General features: G+C 44.5%; 1 protein-coding gene across 1 annotated transcript in view; it reads left to right on the plus strand.

Moving 5' to 3' along the window:
- TECTA (tectorin alpha) overlaps positions 1-19,728 on the plus strand; it is a 91,220-nt gene that overhangs the window by 5,202 nt on the left and 66,290 nt on the right. Inside the window, 2 exon segments of the mRNA XM_054997615.1 lie at positions 4,403-4,536; positions 7,815-8,102. Coding sequence (XP_054853590.1) covers positions 4,403-4,536; positions 7,815-8,102 — 422 coding nt within the window.

Genomic DNA, 19,728 nt, shown 5'->3' on the forward strand with positions numbered 1-19,728 from the left:
GTTGAAAGCTTCTGCCTTTCCAAAATTCAGGAATAGTCAGGCCGAACGCTATAAAACAAGCTCCTTGGGGCCCAAAAGCAGCAAACAGAGGAAGGATTGTTTTGCCCGTAGTTGCTCAGGTCAGCATTCATTGAATATAATGAGGACAGTGAATTTATTTTCTGCCTGAGACAGCCTATTCCCTCATGTGAAAAGTCAACATGTTGGAAGGTAACCTCACTGCCCTAGATAAATTGAATTTATGTTACGGCAATAGTTGGTGTTCATAAAGAGGTGGGATGTTACAATGTAAAGGAATTATTTTTCCCTTTGTTAGTAATACAGTCTGGGGCTGTGGCTCTGGATATATGTACACAAACTTAAGTTGGTGTTAACCTTGAATTGAAATACTGAGGTGAATATTCCAGTGTTCTGGTTTAAGGTGATTCAGGGCCAAGCTACAAGTGACGAATGGCACTTGAACGGCAAGTGGATTGAGTGGAGGGCAAGTGAACAGGGAAAGATACACTTGCCGTTCAAGTGTCATTCGTCACTTGTAGCTTGGCCCTCAGATGTTCAAAGAAACCAGGGTCCTCCTTTTTTCATTTCTTAGATTTTTTTAATCTTCTCATTCCTCAAGGAATTGTGGGGGTGGGCATGGTTCCCTTTCACCTCATTTTCTTCTGCAGTGTTAGGATAAGATATGGTAAATTCATGATAAAATAGAGGTTTTAACTTGGATCGCCTGCCCTAATTGCTGTACAGTACCATGCTGTACTCTGTGTTTGACTAAAGAGTTTCTGGTGATTCCTAGAAAGGCATAACAACTCTGCCTGTTTCCCCCCAGATTCAAACAGAGAGTATCACAATTAAGAGCTTACCAAAAGAAAAAACAATCGTGAAAACTTTCTAAGTTATCCAGTTAAATATGAGTAAATATTTAATAAAGCATTTAATTCAAAATTGTGTCTACTTCCTATATTTATGTCATGTAGTATGATGTATCAGAAATACACATATGTGAAAATATATGGACTAGTGCAATATTCAACTATTTGGTGATGTCGGAGAGCACCTCATGTCAGAGTTGACTTATAGCAACCCCTGGTGGGATTTTCATGGCAAGAGAGTAACAGAGGTGGTTTGTCATTGCTTGCCTCTACTACCCTGGTCTTTGTTGAAGGTCTCCCATCCAATTACTAACCAAGGTCAACCCTGCTTAGTTTCTGAGATCTGATGAGATCAGGCTTACCTAGGCTATCCAGGTCAGGGCATTCAACTATTTATTGATGTACTTATGTAATTATGAAATGTATTTATGAAATGTATTTATTGGCTGTTAAGCACTAGCACTTTATTGTTACAAGAGTGATTTATTGCAAGAGAATTTTATACTAGTTGGAGGTTGACTCTGCAGATGTTTTCACATGTATATATTTCTTATACATGATACTACATGACATAAATATATGAGCAAGAGTCCAGTGGCACCTATAAGACTAATACAATTAGCGGTAGGGAATGAGCTTTCGTGAGTCACAGCTCACTTCTTCAGATAGAATTAGTGGTAGGGAATGAGCTTTCGTGAGCCACAGCTCACTTCTTCAGATAGAATTGAGCTGTGGCTCACAAAAGCTCATTCCCTACCGCTAATTGTGTTAATCTTATAGGTGCCACTGGACTCTTGCTCTTTTCACACTGCTACAGACAGACTAACACAGCTAGCCATCTTGATCTGTAAATATATGAAGAAGACACAATTTTGAATTAAATGCTTTATTAAATGTTTACTCATATTTCACTGGATAACTTAGTAATTTTTTACAATTGGGGGGGGGTACTTTTTCCACGGAAGCAGCTTCATCCTGTTGCTAATGCTCCCCCCACATCCCCACCCCCACCCTGGACTCTGGCTGCTTGCCAAGCTAAGGTGGGGCCTGCAGATCTCCCAGAATTACAACTGATCTCCATGCTACAGAGATCAGTTGCCCTGGAGAAAAGATTCAGGTCTAGTCATGTTACTGGACCTGAATCTTGCTCTTCAATTGCAGACCAACGTGGCTCCCTACCTGAAACTGGCCTCCTGGAGAAAATGGCTGCTTTGAAGGGTGGGCTCTAAAACATTAGAGGTCCTTTCCCACCCCCAAGCCCTGCCTTCCCCAGGCTCTACCCCCAAATCTCCAGGAATTTTGCATCTTGGCATTTATAGCCCTAAGCTAAGCAGGGCTGTAATGCAGTATAGAGTAGAGATGGGCACGAACCAAAATACGAACCAAAATTAAGCACAAACCAGGCCAGTTCGTGGTTCACGAACCAGCAGTTTGTCAGATTCCATTTCTGATGAACTGCCACGAACGTTAGGCTGGTTTGTTTGGTTCATTTTTTGGTTCGTCACTGCAGACAGCCTGGTGCCAATCAATCAGTTTCCTAGGCAATAGGGGATGGACTTCCTGTAGACTTTCTGCCGACCTGGAAGTGAACTTCTGCAGGCCTGGAAGGGATGATTTTCTGACCTGGATGTGACATTTTCACCAGGGGCGGGTTCGTGAAAGTTCGTGGTTTGCGGTTCGTGAAATTTGATGAACCATGAACCACATGGTTCGGTGTTTTCCAGTTCGTGCCCATCTCTAGTGTAGAGTCAACCTTCTGAAGCTGCTACTTCCTCCTGACTAAACCTCTTAGTAGCACCAATAAGCCAAGGCAGCAAACCTTGCAGTTAAGAGGCTCACACATTTAAGCTTGGGATACCAAGTTTCTATTATGACTGGATTGGGCAGTGGCATTATATATAGCGCCAGTTTTGCAGACAGAGAACAATTTGCAACCAACCAGCAGCTCAGAAGATTTAGAGCAATGCAAGTTCTACAGCCACTGCCATGATATTTCTCTAGGATTTAGTAAAATCCATATTGAGAAGAGCCACATCGGTAATTGAATGCAAATAATTTCCTTAATTAATCTAGCTAAATACTCCAGGGGAACAGATTTCTGTAGTCTGGAGGCTGGTGGAAATTACAGGAGCACTGCAGACCCCACCTGAGGTTGGCAATCCTAGTTCTTCTCCACTACTCTTCTTCCTGCCCCCCTAGCCCAGCCTTCTTCAGGAAGTCCCCTGGGCTTGGATGTTAGCTAGTAAGCGACCCTGCTTGGCTACAATCACATGACCCTATTTGCTAGGTCCTTCCTTCTGACATCTGTTCCAGCAGCGCTCCTCCCTGATCCTCCTCCAGTCTTTGCACTGACCCCACATCCCCACCGCCAGCCCCCAAATAATCACCTGTCTGTATCAAGAAGGTGGGAGGACAAAGAGAGTGATGAAAAAGGGAACCCCAGAAGAGACTCTCAAACAGGGTGTAGTGGAAATGGAGAGGCTGTTGGCAAAAGGCTGGGTTGGAAACAGGACACAGTGCTAGGGTGGTGGAAAGGGGGTAGAAGTTGGCAAGGTGAGAAGATGCCCATGGGAATGATACAGGACAGACAGTTGGCAACACAACAGGGGCTGCGAGGAACAACAGGTGGGGAGGAAACTGGAAGGAAAGTGTGGAGTTTAGAAAACGACAAAAGACAAGGGGGAAACAGAGACTAGTGAAAAACTAACTCTGCCACAGGGCTTACGATGTTGGAAGCAGCATGGCAAGGGGAAATGGTGACTGAAGGACTGTTGACCCAGGAAGTTGAATGAGAGGTTATGTTAATCTGAAGTAAACAGTTAAAGCGAGAGCCCTTGGATTCAAGTTGGAAAGCGTTATTTTGGAAAGCTGTACGTGGGCCCTACCCTGTAGAATGGCCTGCCTGAGGTCAGGAGAACCTCCACTCTCCTAGCTTTCCACAAACGATGCAAAACCGAATTATTCAAAAAGGCTTTCGTTTTGTAAGGATGGGGTCTCAGATACTTCGCTAATGAGTTAGGGACCATACGCTTCACCACTGTTTTGCCTTACGTACTCTGTAGTTTAAAATATGTGCTCCTATGAGCTACCTGTGCTTCATGTTGTCTAAAGTCAGCCCTAGAATTGCTTATGTTCTATTTCAGCATTTCTTTTACTCTGTATTGGATCCTTTCTAATGCTATGTCTTTGTAAACTTGTGTTTATTTACCCTATGGCATTGCTTATGGAAATGTCCTTGATATTGACTGTACTAAGCTCACACTGTGTAGTCCGCCTTGAGTCTCAGTGAGAAAGGTGGACTATAAATGACATAAATAAAATTGATTATTATTATTATTATTATTATTTGATTCTAGGCGACAGTTACATGTGCAAGAGGGTAATATGTGATTACGAACAGTTAGCTAGAACATACCCCAAAATCAGCTGCATTTTAGCAGCAAGGCCTTTCTTGAGAGCTGGAATGTACCCCGTTCTGGGCCAGTGATTGCACCCTTTATGGCACATGGTTAATATATGTATCCCAATTACAGCTCACTCCATGGCGATTTTGTATCCGTACTGGCAGAACGACACCAAAACCCCCAAAGTGGACGATGGAAGTTCCCCGGAGATCAAACTATCGTTCCCGATCATCTTCTTTGGAATCTCGTACAAGACCATATTTGTAAGTACGGGAGCAGGGAGTCAGATCCCAGGGATTCGTTTAGCGAATGGTAGCAATTTCCTCCGGCACGAAGGAGCCTCTTGCATCCAAGGAAGGCCTTTGCTGCTAGGTGAACAGATCTTCAGGAGCCTACCCCCTGGTTTGTGGCAGCCACTGGGTCATATTATTCATTTCCCCACCATTAGCGCCTGCATTTTAAACACCACTCTCCTCCAGCGTGTTCAGAGAGGAGGAAGATTTATTGGATCCTCACTGACAAGTTCTTAGATTTCATGAACTGATAGGTTTTATGATTAAGAAAGTCAAAGGTATATTTAATGGGCTAATGTTCGTAGGGCAGGGATATAAAAGGCAATAAATTGCTTTTTGCAGGTGATTAAACACTGAAGCAACACTTGGGCCTTGACTTGCTGAACATTATTCCTGTTGCATGACAAGAAACAAGAATATGTAGGGAGCTGCAGGAAAATAAAGAATTATTTTGTTCTGGCTTCAGGGATTTTTTGGGGTTTTTTGGTAAAGACGCTGTCTGTTTTCTTGATCTTCCGTGTTGGTGCTTGAAAGGGAGGGATGACTCTCTTTTCAAGGCTGGATCAAGAGGAGGCACAGAATACAGCCTGGCTGTTTAAAGTTGCAGGGTTCAAAGCACGCAGGTTTCTCCCTTTGCTGTTCCCAGGGCTTTTTTTGGGGGGAAAGAGGTGGCGGAACTCAGTGGGTTGCCCCCGGAGAAAACGGTCACGTGGCCGGTGGCCCCGCCCCCTGATCTCCAGACAGAGGGGAGTTGAGATTGCCCTCCGCACCGCTCGGCGGTGCGGAGGGCAATCTAAACTCCCCTCTGTCTGGAGATCAGGGGGCGGGGCCACCAGCCACGTGACCATTTTCAAGAGGTTCCGGAACTCCATTCCCCCGTGTTCCCCCTGAAAAAAAGCCCTGGCTGTTCTAGATTTTAAGCAAAGAGAGGCAAAGGCTAGTTGCTGCACGCCATTACCAGTCCATCAGCAGCACTGATATCCTATGAGTTTCTAACATTTAGGTTATTAAGCTGAGCTGTTGTCCCATGAAATATGTACATTCATCCAGAGGTAATAAAATTACCATTTGTCTAAAGCAAGGATCAGCGACTAGAGGCCCTAGGGGCCAAATATATTATACTAAGATTCTTCAGGTGTCTTCCCAGCCTCCCAGCAGTTGCCAAGAAAGGAGTAAGGCTAGATAACAGGACAGTCCATTTTTGAGAAGTTATGGAGTGTCCCCACCATCTTTTATCCTTTTCATCCGAAGTGGTCCTCCTATAAAACCATTTGTTGACCTGGTGGTTCGCATAGGTGCCATTTCAGGGTTGCCAACCTCCAAGGGCAGCCTGGATATTTCCAAGAATTAAAACATCTCCAGATTATTGAGATCAGTTCCCCTGGAGAAAATGGCTGATTTGGAGGGTGGACTCCATGCCATTATATACCCTGCAGTCCTAGAAAAGGCACCGAAAAAACAGAAACCAAGCCGCCTGCAACCGTTTTGCAAATGAAGACATCTGGAATCCTGGGCAAAATCCACCAGCGTTCTGTGAGTGTGGAACTGACCTCTGTGAGGCTTTGCATCCAAAGTCAAGCTGTGAGCTTCAGGGTTGTCAAAAAGGGTAGCTTGGCACACCTGTATAGTTGTAGGAAGTCTGGCTACTTTGCAAGTTTAGCCAGGACAGTAGACACATGTCCAAACATTTTAAGAGCATGTTGGGATCTGGTAGCCAGCTTACACACGCAGCTCAATAATGAGATATAGTTTTTCCTAGACTGTGTCATTTAGACTTAAGGGAATGTTCTACTGAAAGAAATTCCCTGCACACGGAAAACTAGCACATCAGAGAAAAGAATAGACTAGAACCTTTCTCCCTGATGAGCTAATCTTTTGTTTTGTTGGTTTGTTTAAAGTATTTATATACGCTGCCTTTATCCTAACACAGTCAGGCCCCAAAGTAGGTAATAATATTCAATACAATACCAAAATAATCCATCTATTGCAATCATTAAAATAAATAATTAAAACAGCTAGTTGGGACAAATAAACCAGACTCTGTTCAAGCAACCCCTGTGAGCTGTTTTAGATTTCTATGTTACAGCCCTGCTGGAAGGCCCCAAGGGTAGGTGCCTGCATTCTTCCTTCCATGAGTCTGTTTTGTAACAACTAGGCAGCAACTAAAAAGACTAGAAAAGAACATAGCCTCCAGAAGGGGGGCCTGCTTGGAGGCCTGTTGTGAGAAGCACTGTGTAATCAGAAAACATTCACATGTGATATTTCCACTGTGTTAAATGAAGTGGTACAATCCCAAAGGAGCTGCACCATATTATGTTTTTGGACATGCAGGTCTGCACTCAAACTAGAGCCAAGCATCACCATCGGGGAATTGTGGTGCAGCTTTTGCTGGACAATACCACTTCAAGAAAGAGGGTTGTTGCATGCTTAATCCTAGCAAAAATTCCCTGCAGGTAGAAAACTAGTATGTTTTAGGTTAATCAATTAATGACTGTTGTTGGTTCTGCTTTTGCATGACTCGTGGGTCAAAATAAAGATTGACTGACTGAGTAGTATATGGTACATGGTATATGGCATTGGGTAGAAAAGGCAATGGGTAACCAGCTCCAGGTTGGGAGACAGTATGGTGTAGTAGTTAGAGTGACAACCTAGGGCCCAGGAGACCTGAGTTCAAATGCCTACCGTGCCGTGGAAGCTTGCTGGGGGACCTTGGGCCAGTCACAGACTCTCAACGTGGTTTACCTCAAAAGGTTGTTGTAAGAATTAATATGGAGGAGAGGGGAATGATGTAAGCTGCTGTAGGTCCCCTTCGGGGAGAAATGCAGGGTATAAATAAAGTTAATGATGATGATGATGATAAATAGTATATAAGGTAGAAAGAAATTGCGTAGACTCTCTTGACTGTGACACAGCCCTTGTGCGGAGTTTGCTTTCCATCATTTTCACATCTGCTTTAATTAGCCTGCATGACATGAAAAGACATTTTACAATAGGAATGCAGATCTTGGTAATTTCCAGGGGTTTAGACCTCTGGGTTTTATTCTGCTGTGGAGTTTTGAATCCTAATTCCATCTTAGCCTCAGGGTGAGATGAGGGGCATATAAGAACCTAGATATATAGACCTATTTACAACCTGTAATTGCACAGCCCAGCCTCCCTCACTGAGCGTAATTTCAAGATGACATTTCCCTCTCTTTCTGCCAAGGCTTCCCTTTGCTTAAATCAAGCCTTCCTCTTTTCCCTTGTAGGTCAACAACAACGGAGTCATTTCCTTTAATGCGCTGGTCAGCCAGTTCACACCAGAGTCCTTCCCCCTTAACGATGGGCGCGCGTTCATTGCCCCCTTTTGGGCAGACGTCCACAACGGGATCCGGGGAGAAGTCTATTACCGAGAGAGCTCAGATCCGGCTCTCCTCAAGAAAGTCTCTAGAGATATCCGCAAGTATTTCAAGAACCTGTCATCATTCACAGCGGTGTCCATTTTTGTGGCCACATGGGAAGAAGTAACCTTCTATGGAGGCAGCAGCACCACCCCGGTAAGAGCAAATAATGGCACTACAACAACCCTTGGGAGGTAGGTAGCTTAGGCTGAGAACGTGTGACGGGCCCAAAGCCACTCAGCAAGTTTCCGGGCAGGGTGGGGATTCTCAGATCCTAGTCCAACACTCAAAATGCTTTACCAAACTGTTTACCTAGCTATCTACACCTTTCCACAATTTACATGTTGGAAGGCATTGTGCATGTACAAGATTCATCTGTAACCCTCTCCTAGCTTTCTGCAAACGATGCAAAACCAAATTATTCAAAAAGGCTTTTTACTCAGATAGGAAGGCTGTATTGTATGGAATGGATCTCAGAAGATCTGTGAATGAGTTAGGAACCATAGACCTCACCACTATGTTGTATTGGATTCCTACTAATACTGTGTCTTTGTGAACTTGTATCTATTTAGCCTATGGCATTGTCTATGGAAATGTTCCTGATACTGACTGTACTAATCTCACACTGTGTGATCCGCCTTGAATCTCAGTGAGAAAGGTGGACTATAAATGACATAAATGCATAAAATAAATAAATTAAATAAATTTGCCTCAGATAATCAAATTTAGGATGATTTCTAGGTTTGCACTGCTGTATCACAGTAGTTAAGTGGTTCAGCTGTAAATCAGCACTCTGCTGGTTCGAATCCCACTCCTGCCATGAGCTCAGTAGGTGGCCTTGGGTAAGCCACTCCTCCCAGCCCCAGCTCCCCAGCTGTATTGTGGGGATAATATTAACACTAACTTGTTTACCACTCTGGATGAGGCACTAATCTGTCTAGAAGAGCAGTATATAAGTGCTGTTGTTGTTGTTGTTTTGTTGTTGTTGTTGTTATATGAAGCTAATACCGAGACAGAGCATTGGCCTATCAAGGTATGTATTCTCTACTCTGATTGGCAGTGGCTTTCCTGTGTTTTAGGCAGAGAATAGTCTTTCTCAAGGGTTGATACCTGAGATCCATCAATTGAAGATACGAGAGAGTGAACCTGAGACCTTGCGTATGCAAAGCTGAACCATGGACCCACCTGAAATGCTGCTCTCAAAGAAAAACTCCTGCTATATTTCTAGAGTTTTGTTCCCTGATCATTGCTTCTCTGCTATAGGACTTACTGGCAGTGTGATTTTCCTTTCCCCCCCCCCCGCAGTCCAGCCTCACCTGCTTTCTCTTTTGCTGTATGCAAATTAGTATAAAGGTCTGGGAAACCGACTCCACAGCACAATTAAATCTCATTTGCATTTTCACTATTCACACCTCTGTTCTTAACCATCTATTGAAGAGAGGCTTCATATTCACACCTCTGTTCTTAACAAACTATTGAAGAGAGGCTTCATATAAAGTGCATGCTGGGGGGGGGGAGATGTTATTGGGGGGGGGAGTTACTGTAGGAGAATGTTATTTGACCTAGTAATAGTAAATTCAGCCACTCAATTCCCAAAGTGATCCCTAGTGCATATTAAATGAAGCCAAGATCTTCCTGATACCGTCTATAAATGAAGTTTGTTTTAAAAAAACAAACTTCAATGTCCCCTCTGCCACAATAAATTAATCTTTGGCTGCAATCCATTCTCTTAAAAACTGGCCTTGTGGGATGAGAAAATAGGGGCCATTTTTTTGGGGAAAAAAAAATTGGCCCAAGTGGCTGATCTAATTTCCAGAACTTTTTTTGGCTCTTAATTATAAGCACAGATGGAATTACTGCTCTGTGATGCTAATCTGAGCGAGCACAGAAGGTGGGCCATTTCAGAAACGGGGGTCAGACAGGTGCCTCCAAAAATATGCAGATCCCAGCAGAATTCATAGAAGCATAGAAGGCAAATCAAAGTGATCGCTTGCAACGTTATCGCAGCGCTGATCGAGCACCAGTCAAAGAGAGGATTGATCAAAACTGGCCGTAAAGATGACCTGGGTTAGAGATGGCCAATTTCTGTTTTCCTGCGGGCCACTCTATTCCCCAGACACTAGTCCAGGGACCACAACTATTTGACCCCCCCTCTCAGATCAGATATTGGCATCACTAAGCAGCAAGAGCTAACCAAGCAGAGCTAAGCCAAACTTTTTTGCTGCCCCACTCAGATTAAAAAGTCGCTTTTTCCTCCCCTAGCTTTGTGTCTTGTCTTATGATCAACAATTGCTCATTAAAGATCAAGGCCCAGTTGTACGGTAGCTCCTTTGCATTCAGAAGGTCTCTGGTTATCTCTCTATGACATTCTCTCATCCTTAAACAGCAGAAATGGTACCAGAGGCTTGTTTATATTCAAAAATAACTATTTGTTTCAGGGCAGAAAGGTCAGGTGGAATCATGGGTTGAAAATTTCTGAGGTAATTCAACATAGAAATCTCTGAGGTAAAATCAGAACACGCACAGACTTCAATTCTTCTGCTTTTCTCGGATACCCAGGGCTTTTTTTCAGGGGGAACGCGGGGAACGGAGTTCCGGAACCTCTTGAAAATGGTCACATGGCCGGTGGCCCCGCCCCCTGATCTCCAGACAGAGGGGAGTTGAGATTGACCTCTGCGCTGCTGGCGGTGTGGAGGGCAATCTCAACTCCCCTCTGTCTGGAGATCAGGGGGCGGGGCCACCAGCCATGTGACCATTATCTCCAAGGGCAACCCACTGAGTTCCACCACCTCTTTTTCCAGAAAAAAAGCCCTGCAGATACCTAAAAACTTATGTTTAGAGGCTTTTCTTCCCGTGTTTGCCCCAAGCACTCTAATACACTTTCTTTTAGGATTCTTTCTCTTTTGGGTTTAAGAATGCTGGTACCCACTTTCTAGTACCCCAAACCCCTTCTCTTCAAACACCAGTGCTTTCCTTCAGTTTTTAACTGAATCTGAAGGTCTCCAAAAGGCAGTTCCCAACCACACCTGACCAGAGATCTCTCCACTCTCCAGAGCTATCTCCCTGTTTGACTGGGTAAGGAAAATCTCCTCTCCTTAGAATATCTATACCCTTTCTCTCGCCGGAATGGGGTCCCTGCACCTACTTCCCAGACTTCCATGCCAACTCTCCCCAGTTCTCCTGTCAGTGTTGAAACTGCTCTCTGTGAGGACCCTGTCTCCCAACTCCTCACACTCCATCTCTCTCTGCTAAGACTAAAAACTGGACCATCCTCTTTCCTGTTCATGCTACCCAACCTGATCCCTTGGAGTAGCCTCTCAGAGCCCAGCTACAAGTGATGCCTTACATATGTTGGACACTTGTCAGCTTCCCTCAAGTTTTGGTGGGAAATGTAGGCGTCCTGGTTTTACAGCTTGGCTCTCCATTACAGCTGCAAGACCAGGATGCGTACATTTCCCATCAAAACTTGAGGGAAGCTGACAGGTGTCCAGCCTGTGTCAGGTGTCACTTGTAGCTTGGCTCTTACTTAAAGCTCTCTGTGCCTGTTAGGGATTAACCCTTAACAGTCCTGCAATCTGTCACACTCCATTAAAAGAGTTTTGATGACACTGCAGGGAAGTCCCCTCTTTGCCCGCCAGTCAGAATAGACGGAACTGAACCAGGTCTTTTCTAGACATAATTTAAGGGAGGGGTAGGGTTGCTGAGTTGGGAAATTCCTGGAGATGTGGAATAACAGAAATAGGGGACGAACAGGACCTCAGCATGAATGCGATGCCATACAGTCCACCCTCCAAAGCAGCCATTTTCTGTAGAGGAACCGATCTCTGTTGACTGGAGATCCATTGTGACCCCTGGAGAGCGCCAGGCCACGCCTGGAGTTTGGCAACCCTAGGGAGGGGCCATTCATGTACAAAAGGCCCCAAGTTCAGGCTCTGCAGGTACAGGATTGTGCAAAAGTTGGAAAAGATCCCACAGAGCCATTGGACATCCAAGGGGGCAAAGCCGAAGAGGGGTGGACTGTTGGACTTAGTACAAGGAAGCTTCATGGATGTCATAAATGAATGGCGTTCTTAGGTTTTTATTGGCCTGGTTTTAATGTTCTTTAGTTTTTAAAAACCTGTCACTCCTTGGCTTCTTCCTCTTTGTAACTCTGACATGTTTGGTTCTCTGTTGCGACATCCAAGTTGAGAAACGTAAATGCACGGAAACGTGGTGTGGCTGATTTTCAGCACAGGTTGTCTACACTAGAGACCAGTTTCAAACCTGTTCAACTATCGAAACGCCCAACTCTGGGAACAGTGCTTCTGTAGAAGGGTTAGAGTTCCTTCATAAACATGTTGCACGGGCCCAAAAGTGTGATTCTCTTATTTTTTTGGCGTGTGTGTGTGTGTCACTACTTTTCAGCTTTGTAATGTAGACATGGAAGACTGAATTTTTGTTCACATACACACTTGCACACTAGAAATTGAAACAATGCCAGCTGCTTTTATGGAATTGGCTTTGCTGCTGCCAAAAAAAAAAAGTCCCCTTTGGTGTCTTACAGCAGAATTGTATCCAGGCGGTAACTCTGCTTAGAACAACACTGTCTTTCAAGATGTAAGACCTTTTCCCAATCTCATTGGCACTCAGTTCAAAATGTCTGAAGGAGGCCATGACGCTAAAGAACTGTGTATTGCTTTGGGGGGGGGGGAATTGCGTTTTAAGCGCAATGCAATTTGTTTTGACTAGCCCCATCCTTCATACAAAGCAGTGAAGTGCACTTGAGATTTCCATGCAGAATTGCAATGCAGCTAGAGAAGGTACTTGAGGCTGGGGGGGAGGGATCAGACCCTGTTGCACACAGCTTGGAGCGCTGTTGCGTTTTCTTTTCCCTTTCAATAGAACTTGAATTCTTATTCTTGCAACTGAGAGCGGTGTGTTTGTTAAGAATTTAATACACGACGTTTGGAAGCAAATGGGGACGAAAGAGTTGGAGCAGAGGAAAAGGAGGATAGCGTCTAAGTTCAGAGTAGGACTTTTCTGTTTCCTTGGTTTAAGTGAGAGCCAAGCTGCAAGTGACGCCTGACACAGGTTGGACACTTGTCAGCTTCCCTCAAGTTTTGATGTGGAATGTAGGCGTCCTGGTCTTGCAGCTTACAGAAGTTTACAGAGCGGCAGTCTATGGGAGGAAGAACATGCGGTCAGGAGGGGAGTGCAGGTGTCAGGCTCTTGCCAGGCGCCCCCCTTCCCCTCCGCTGTGTGTGTGGGGGGAGTTTCTGTAAACTTTAATTAAATGGAGAGCCAAGCTGCAAGACCAGGACGCCTACATTTCCCATCAAAACTTGAGAGAAGCTGACAAGTGTCCAACCTGTGTCAGGCGTCACTTGTAGCTTGGCTCTCAGTGATTCTCCAAACGGGGTTGGGACCCAAGAGTGGGTTGCATCTCTCTTGCAGATGGGTCCACAAGGAAGGAGGGAGGAGGAGCAATGTGAGCCGGGAGGGGAAGCTGTGGGAGACTCAAGCAAATGTGCGTCTACATAATGTGCTAAAGCTGTCGAATACAGCCCGATGCTCACAAATGCAATATATTTATAAATACCGATACGGAAATTAAAACATAAACTTGTTCAACATTAACTGAAGTGAGGTTCCTGCATTTTGTGCTAGGAGGGAGAAAGCAGAGTGAAATTATTTTGCAAGTGAGTCCCAAAGACCACAGCAAGTTTGTGGGGCTTATTATTAGCTGTAGGGAATTTGATAGCTAGTGCAGAATCGTGGCCACAGATGTGTGCTATAAGCAGGTTGCCCTGTCTAATTTCAGCCCCACTTAGGCCGCCACTGCTTAAAGACCTCACAGGCTGGTTGTGTGTATGCGGGTGCATTTCAATGCCTTTTCATTGTCCTCACCATATTGAAAATTGGGCTGGCAAGCTTTAGAGGCCATATTGACTGGCCTGGAAATAAGAGGTTGATGAACTGTAAAAACTGTTCTCCTAATCCCCCCTTCTCCCAGTAAGACCCATCTTAAAATGGCCTCATACATTGGGTCTTTGCCTTACTGGTGTTCATTTCAGATTTATTGGGTCAAATTGATCCTTAGTTTAATCATTCTATTAAAGTCCGGGGAATTGAAGAAGCTGGCCAGTGGGAGGAAGGAGATGGTCTTTGGGGCCTATTTTTACAGTAGTTGAAATAGTAGGTTCTATAAAACACATGTAATGGAGAGACCATAAAAGGAAAGTTAACGCCCCAACAAAATTGCTTTGAAATTGAGCCTTTTCCAGACAGTGGGAAGTATCCTGACCTGATGTAAATCGGAATCTCTCTGCATTTAATTCTCTGGAGCCAAGCTGTTTTAATGCTGCCAGAGCGTACAGCTTTGAGCGGCTGCCTTTTGATCTATCTTCTGCTGGACGATTTTAATATTCTGTGATTCATATTTTGAACTCTCGGTTTCATGAGGAGACTTTAAAACTGCTTTACAGGCATTGATTGGTTAGCCTGGCCTGTTTGCATCCCAATATGGCTGTGGCAAGCCTCCCGGGGGGGGGGGGGGCGGAATCTAGATGGGTCTGCTTAAAGTGGCCACCTTTTAACCTTGCAAATTACAGATCGTCCAATTTTTTGGTCTATAACGGGGTATAAATCAAAGAGATTGCCAAGGAGCTCATTGCAACCACATTATGCCCATGAATATTAAGCCACATTTGTTTAATATAATTGCATTATTTAGCTGCAGCCAGGCAGCTTGCTTTAAGGCAATGCACGGCAAGAGGGCTGGTGGGAGAATGAATCAAGCCTCCTTGACACTTGGGAAAGATGCACTGGAGGAATTTCACCAGGCCGTCAGCAACTTCCATCCCACTTGACTATGAATCAATCCACAAAGGCAGTACATTTTCTAGACATGGAAGCTTAAGAACCATCTTATATAGGAAACCTACCGATCAGCCAACATATCTACATGCCTCCAGTCAACATCCGGAACACACCAAGCAATCTATTGTTTACAGCCGAATTCTACATTACAACCGCATCTGTTCCAGGCTTTCCAACACAGCTCCTCACCTGCAGAATCGACAAGAGACATTTTTGGAACTGTAGTACCCACCTGATATAATAAGGGAACAGACCGACAAAGCCAGAATGATACCCAGGGATAACCTTCTTCCAGACAAGTCAAAACAAAACAACAGGACTCCACTGGTGGTCACATACAGCTGTCTGCTGAAATCAGTTCAACTCATCATTAATGACTTGCAATCTATGCTGGACAATGATACTCGTCTCACACAAACACTGGGAAGCAAACTTTTTCTTTCCCATAGACAGCCCCCTGACCTTAAACAACTTCTTATTCCTAATAATACACTTCCCTGCACTGACACAGACTCTGGGACCAGAGCCTGCAAAAGACCAAGATGCCAACCCTGTCCCCATATTTACTCTGACAGCATGATCACGGGACCTAACAACCCCAGTTATTCCTTCTCAGGTCCATTCATTTGTTCATCTTCCAATGTTATATATGCTATCAAGTGTCGGGAATGCCCTTACCCTGGCCGTTTCCAGACGGCTTACCTGCCCCCGGAACGTCGCGCCACGTTGCAGGGAAAACACGAAATATTGCATTTTCTCGCGCAAGTTTTGTGCGACGTCGCACAAAACTTGCGCGAGAAAACGTGATATCTCGCATTTTCCCCACAACGTGGCGTGATGTTCCGGGGGCAGGTAAGCCGTCTGGAAACGGCCCCTGTCTACATTGGACAAAGAGGTTAGATTTCTTGTCTTCAATGAAAGAGGAACATTCATACCAGATTAGCATTTTCATATCCAGACTCAGAACTCTCTTAGTCGTTAGATGGATTTCCGAACACTTTTTCTCCTCCCAAAACTGATTGGGGAAGTGGAATTTTCATAAAATGTGATGTCCTGTGGATTTTTCTATAGAAGCCGTTGCTTCTATGAACTCGCCATTCGAATAGGAAAGGTGACCAAATAAGGGCCAAGCTAGATGATCCGGTTCTAAAAGAGTTGGATGTGGGTTCCCCAGACCCAACTCAAGTTCCCTGCAGCGACACAGCAGCTTTGGCGAGTGGCTGTTAAAAATAAAGGAGACTCTAAGTTGGCTCCTCCCTCCCCCCTCAAGCCGATTTCCCCCATTAAAATAGCGAAGGAGGGAGTTTTCCTCCCCTATTTTTTCTGCACCATGTGAAGTATTCTGTACATGTGGAGCAGTAAAAACGGAGGGGGGAGTTCCTCCTGTGCTATTGTGACAAGGGAAACGGCCTTGAGGGGGAAGAGGGGAGCCCCTCGTCCCCCCACAGAGGCATTCCGAGGCCATTTGGGCTGTCTTTTATTTTTTAATAGCCATTTACTTTTTAACTGCTATATGGCAGATACCTGAGTTTAGGGTTGCCAGCCTCCAGATAGTGGCTGGAGATCTCCCAGAATTACAACTGGTCTCCAGGCCGCAGAGATCAGTTCACCTGGAGAAAACGGCTATTTTGGGGGGTGGACTCTATGGAATTATGCCGTGCCAAGGTCCTTTCCTCTCCAAACCCCACTTTCTCCAAGTTTCTCCAGGTTTCACCCACAAGATCTCCAGGAATTTCCCAAGTTGGAGCTGGCAACCCTACCTGAGTTAGGTCTGGGGAAGCCAGACTCAACCCTTTTTTTAAAAATTTCCATTTATTCAGACAAATAAAAAGGCACCAACATGGGCTGTATGTTTACATGACATTATAACAAGCATATACATTAAATGGAGGAATGTGTTCTCTTTCTGCTACACAGAAAGCTCCTGAGCTTTTAAATATACAAAAGTTGTACAAAAAGATCATTTATAAAATTATTTTACACTGAATTCTCTTATTCCTCTCCCCACCCCATATTACTATGTTGTCCAAGCCCCTAGAACTGTTTTCACATAATGATCTGGGTAACAGTTGCTCAACTCCAGACATCAGCCTCAAAACATATGGACTATGAACCCAGACTCAACTCTTTAAAAACTTGCACGTCTAGCTTGGCCCTAAGATAACAGCCTGGGATGGTTAAAGACGCAGTGATGGGGAAAAATGCTGGAAGCAGACAAGTTTTATCATATTGTGGATTTTTGATGTTTATTCAAACACTGCCATCTCTAGGAGATACAAGGCATAAAACTACAGATGAGATACTTTCATAGGTTGGTGTATGATCTACAGATTGGTGTTTGGTTGGATTTTCCAGCACATTCAGACAGGACGGGGGAGAAGATGTGGTTTAATTGCGGGGTGGAGGGTCCCTGCAAAGGTAGAGAGAGAGAAAGGAAGTCTAATAAATTATAACAAGAACTTACAATAAACAATTTTTGGAAAGCATGTACTTTTCATCCAGTCACGATTGCAACAGCTTACATTTATATTGGACTCGTTCCCCCTGCCCCAACACCATCAGTAAAGATGATGTTGGATTAAGGGGTTTAAAAAACAAAACCAACAACTGAATCTGGCAAGCTGATGAAGACAGTATTTCCTTGAAGTTCATACTTTACATCAGGGCTTTTTTTCTGGGAAAAGAGGTGGTGGAACTCAGTGGGTTGCCTTGGAGAAAATGGTCACATGGCTGGTGGCCCCGCCCCCTGATCTCCAGACAGAGGGGAGTTGAGATTGCCCTGCGCGCCGCTCAGCCGCTCCTCTGCCTGGAGATCAGGGGGCGGGGCCACCAGCCATGTGACCCTTTTCGAGAGGTTCTGGAACTCCGTTCCACCGCATTCCTGCTGAAAAAAAGCCCTGCTTTACATTTTGCACCAATTAAAAGAAAACTGCCTTGGAAATTCAGGTTCGAAGAATACTTTATTGTCATTTATTTAAGTTTTTTAGAGAGAGTTAAATCCATAAGTAAAGATTCCATTTCTGAACTGTCCCTCACAAAGCAAGGCAACAAAACCAAATTTAAATTAGTGCAGATTTTTATTTCAGATCCACAGGGTTAGGGCAGCACTTGAAACCCTGCTTTTTTGCTAGCAACCACCCCAATTCTGTGAGCAGTAGATCGTGTAAATTGGTTAGGTTTCTGCAGATATTTTTTAAAAAAAATATTTATTAATTTATTGTACAGCATGGAGTCAACATTCTGCCGATCTGATCATAATGCACATCTTTAGTAATAAAGACGCTTTGTTTGGGGCGCAGTTTGACCACCTGAATACTTCCCCCCACAAAGGTCCATCATCTAGGCCAGGGGTGGGCAATTGTTTTGGCTCGGGGGCCACTTTGTGGGAGCGGAGGTTAGCAGAGGGCTGCACCTTTTTAAATGATTGCATTCATTATTTAACTTTGCATTTTAGAAAAGGTATAAATTGTATCATAAAAATCAATAAATATAAATTAAATAAAATAGTGGTAGTTTTATTCAATTTATTTATTGTGCTAATTTCATATCACACATGGGAAGGAAATCTCGGTTCAAGGCGGATTTTTCTGACTGTCTTGGCGGGCCACAAAAAACTCTGTAGCGGGCCGCATGTGGCCCACGGGCCGCAATTTGCCCACCCCTGATCTAGGCAGATTTTTTTTGCATTACTTATAATGAGGAGGTGAGATGTTGTCCAACCTTTGTACCCACTCAGATCCCGAGAAGATTGCAGTTTTATTAGCCGACTCTGATGCTGACATTTCCTACAAAATGGCTTTATATGTCCTGGCTGCAAAAAAAATACAGGCTAATGCTGTGCTTAAAGGATAACATTAACATTGAACACTGGGGATTTTTACTTTTTTTACTGTTTTTACTGTGTATGCTTTTATTGTCCTATATGAATTTGACAACTGGCAATGGTTTGATGGTTGTATCTAGTTTTAAATTTTAATGCTTTGACCATGTTATATCAATTTTATTCAAGCTTGTGTTTCTGTTTTGTTTGTTGTTTTGTGACTTGTAGTGGCCTGTGGCTGAATACAAGAAACTTTTCTACTTCTTATAATGAGGAAGCAAAGCCTGGAAACACGTTGCAATGGCTCATTTGTTAGGACTCATTCCTCTGCTCCCTTCTGACCAGGGCTTTTTTTCAGTGGGAACGCGGTGGAATGGAGTTCTGGAACCTCTTGAAAATGGTCACATGGCTGGTGGCCCCACCCCCTGATCTCCAGACAGAGGGGAGTCGAGATTGCCTTCCGCGCCAGTGGGCGTGGGGCCACCAGCCATGTGACCATTTTCTCCGAGGGCAACCCCCTGCGTTCCACCACCTCTTTTCCCAGAAAAAAAGCCCTGATCATGACCCAAGAGCTGGTACAGAGTAGTGGCTAGGGTGTTGGACTAGGATCTGGAAGACTCCCATTCTGACATACAGCTGATTGGGTAACCTTGTGCCAATCCTCCCTTGAGGGGCAGAAATGCACTAGAAAGGAATGAAAATGCACCCGATCCCACCGGAGCTTTTCTGCTTGCTGGGGCACCAGTTTCCCATCAGCCCCTGTAAAAGGAAGCAGTAAGAAGTTGCTGGCAAGCTGGTCTTGTGCCCTGTTTTCTTTGCCTTGCCTTTCCCGGGTACTTCCTGCATTCGAGTCTTGTTTCTTCACTCGCTTCCTACCAGGTCTCATAGGGTTGCCAGCTCTATGTTAGAAAATACCTGGAGATTTTGGGGGTGGATCCTGGAGAGGGTGGAGCTTGGGGAGGGAAGGGACCTCAGCAAGGTATAATGTCATAGGGTTCATCCTCCAGAGCAACCATTTACTCCAGAGGAGCAGATCTCTGTAACCTAAAAATCAGTTGCAATTCCAAGATATTTCCAGCCACCACCTGGAGAATTGGCAACTCT

This window comes from Eublepharis macularius, chromosome 14, assembly GCF_028583425.1.
Source record: "Eublepharis macularius isolate TG4126 chromosome 14, MPM_Emac_v1.0, whole genome shotgun sequence".
Lineage (NCBI taxonomy): Eukaryota > Metazoa > Chordata > Lepidosauria > Squamata > Eublepharidae > Eublepharis > Eublepharis macularius.